At 31.7% G+C, this 3242-nt stretch overlaps 1 protein-coding gene across 1 annotated transcript; it reads left to right on the forward strand.

The window, feature by feature from the left end:
• The first annotated feature begins 797 nt into the window (after positions 1 to 797).
• On the forward strand, positions 798 to 3030 carry LOC139502459 (serine/threonine-protein phosphatase 6 regulatory ankyrin repeat subunit B-like). Its single transcript, XM_071291934.1, has 3 exons — positions 798 to 1248; positions 1742 to 1840; positions 2580 to 3030. Exons 1-3 carry the CDS (start codon positions 936 to 938, stop codon positions 2975 to 2977), a joined length of 810 nt encoding a protein of 269 aa, XP_071148035.1. The 5' UTR covers positions 798 to 935; the 3' UTR covers positions 2978 to 3030.
• The last annotated feature ends 212 nt before the right edge of the window (positions 3031 to 3242 follow it).

Genomic DNA, 3242 nt, shown 5'->3' on the forward strand with positions numbered 1-3242 from the left:
GGCTGGCGTATTAAATTATAAGCCTGGTACCTGTGATAACTATTTTACATAGCCTTATAGACCTAAATGAGCTGTAGTAATAATGTATATTTTAACTTATTTTTAAAGAAAGCATCACTATCATGCGCGGATCTAGAAATTTTCATAAATGGGGGCCCACTGACTGCGCTAAGAGGGGGCCCACTCCAGTCACGCTTCAGTGATTCCCTATATAAGCAACCAATTTTTTTCCCCAAAAGGGGGGGGGGGGCGGGCCCCCTGGGCCCCCCTCTAAATCCGCCTCTGACTGTGAAAGTAATAACTCATCCAATATACCAGACTCTCAATCTTATGCACCTGCAGACGCAAATTTTGTCTACATACAATTCGTCTTTGGCCCTCGAATCAAAACATTCTAACGGCTTAATAAATTGCAATTTGAAAGGAATGCTTATAAACATGTATGTCTGTCTGGTCTAGTCTATTTTCAAACACATGTTTACTGTTAGAAAAGATATAAATGTACATATTAATATTTATTGAAAACTTTAAAACTTCATTGGTTGTTAGCCGCATTCCAATTTTAAATTAAATTTCAAAACACGAACAATAAAACATTGAAATATTTTTAAAATTTTAATATTGTTTAAACATGTCTCCTTGTAAAAACGATATACATCAATGTTTTCCGGCATGTGACATTGTGTATTGGGAACAAACGAGGTAATAATGATCTATCAAATGATTGACAGGTTTATGTACTGTCTAGGTATATAATGATCAAATATATTTGTGACGATCACATTATATAGAAAACTTACATGGACATACATTCAATTTGACAAGAATTGTGATCTAATTTGTTTTATAAATTGTTTTCTTTTTCTTAATTGGAAATAGCGTCAGCGCATTTTAATTGAATTTTCTAAGAAATAGTTTTACTTGGATTTACAAATATGAGCTTTCGTTCATTGAAAGAGGACAGGGAGCATACGAAAGAAAATGTTCGAATTCACAGAAAAGCGGGAAAACGGAGATCAAACTCCGCACCAACTATTCATGCTGATAAAACAAAGGATGTTAATGCAACTGACAATAAAGGAAGAACTTCTTTGTACTATGCAGCAAAATATGGTGAAATTGAAATCGTCAGACATCTTTTGAATAACGGAGGTGATCCAGATTTACATGATAAAGTATCGAATTATCCGATACACGAAGCAGTGGATAATGGCCATGTGGAAGTTTTGGAATTACTGATATACAAAGGTACGCATGCTTTAAAAATTTCATTATACTCGAAGAAATAATGTTATATTCAAAGTTATATATAATAATGATGATAATGTAATGATTGCATCATAAATTAAAATAGTTACTACATTTGTATTAAATCTTCGATTAGCGTTGATTCATTTAAAAAAAAAACTAAAACACGAACAAAATATGATAAACATTCAAAAGAATGCAGAAAAAAATACTGTAAATTCCTAAATTATTTCGAGGTTTTTATTATTGCAAAACATGCGAGAGTTGTAAACGCAATAATTTAAACTCGCATTTTGAAACATTTTATATGAATTAATGAAAATTAAACGCGTTTAAGTCTAAAATGACAAAATCGCAATAATAAATGCACGCAATAATTTCTGAATTTACAGTAAACGAAACAATTTTTTTAAATTTTATTTTTATAAACCAAATAAGTTAACAAACTCATACTTTCTACATATTTATAATTCGCTTCTTTTTCTTTTAACAGGTTGCAATGTAAATGTTCAAAATCTGTCAGGACAGACTCCATTAATGAGAGCAGCCCTTTTTGATGATTTAGAAGCTCTTAAAGTGCTGATTAAATCAGGTAAATATATTATGCCTTTTCGTTTAGAGTTCAGTTTTCATCAAATTAATCTTCTGCAGATTTAAATAGTTCTTCACCGAAGAAATATGAATATGATTTATTGAGGAAATTTTCATTTCAAGCAGTTGAATGTAACATAGAGCAATATATTTTTTTCTGTGTTAAATATAACTCGAGATTTAAACAGACGTAAGGGGGGAGGGGGGAGAGATATACAGAGGTGTGGCCTCTACGTCAACTAGACACAACACAATTCATAAAATTGCCTGAGAGGACAACACCTGGCCTTGAAGGCATAAAACTTTGCTCAGTGCTCGGAGCACAAAAATCATGCTCGAAACATGAAATCCAGCAATTTTATTGGTTGCTTTTCGAGTCTGAATACAAAAATCATGCTCGAAAGTTTTATGACCGTGAGGCCAGGTCTTCAACAGTTCTATATATTTATAGTTAATACTCTTAATCAGTCATTGTATAGACCATTTGAAATGAGGAACACTACAAATCAACTAAGAAATAAGCTTCCAATTTATCTCTGCAATGGGTATAAGAATAAATTATTGGTATTGGAAGACGCGTTCACTTCGATCATCATCTATAATATTTGTTTTCAAATCATGATTAATTGTAAACTCTGATATTAATCAATTAATACCCATTAGTAATGGTTCGTTATGTTGACATACTTGTATATGTTGTTAAACAGTTTTATAATTTTTGTTTTTCTCTGTTTTAACAGATTGTAATTTGAATGAAGTAGACTGTACCGGCAAAACGGCTCTATTGGTTGGTTTACAAGAAGGCCATGATGTTGTGTCTAGATATTTGATCAAAAGCGGATGTGACGTCAATATGGTCGATCGACTTGGACAAAGTGCTTTATATTTCGCTATCCACAGATCCTCAGCTCCGTCTGTGTCGATGTGTCAAAAACTTTATAGAAATGGATATAATGCAGAAAATGATTCTGAATGGTTAACGAAAGACTTGCATCAAAAATTGACTCAAAATGGCAATGGATTATTTTCTCGCGTTATGCGTAAATTGAGAATACAAAAATCAAAAATAGACCTTTATAATATTGATGACTTAATTTCTGATGACTATGTTGATTTTGATAATTCAAGAAAGTTGTAGACACTATTTCGAAATATATATAATTATTATGTCAGTCTTTTGTTTTTTGTTTTCGTTTTCGAGACTATCTCTGACAAAAGACTTGTTGTTTTATTTATTTCTTGAATAAAATTGTTACACTAATGAGTTTTACTTATTAAGCAAAATAATACTGTATGATGCAACTAAGCGCTTATCTTACTTTTTGGGATATAGTGTTTTTATCATCCAAATGTAACATTTATGTCAGTTTAGGTGTCCAAACTGAAGCATATTGTGACAGCAC

Source organism: Mytilus edulis, chromosome 14 (assembly GCF_963676685.1).
Source record: "Mytilus edulis chromosome 14, xbMytEdul2.2, whole genome shotgun sequence".
Classification (NCBI taxonomy): Eukaryota; Metazoa; Mollusca; class Bivalvia; order Mytilida; family Mytilidae; genus Mytilus; species Mytilus edulis.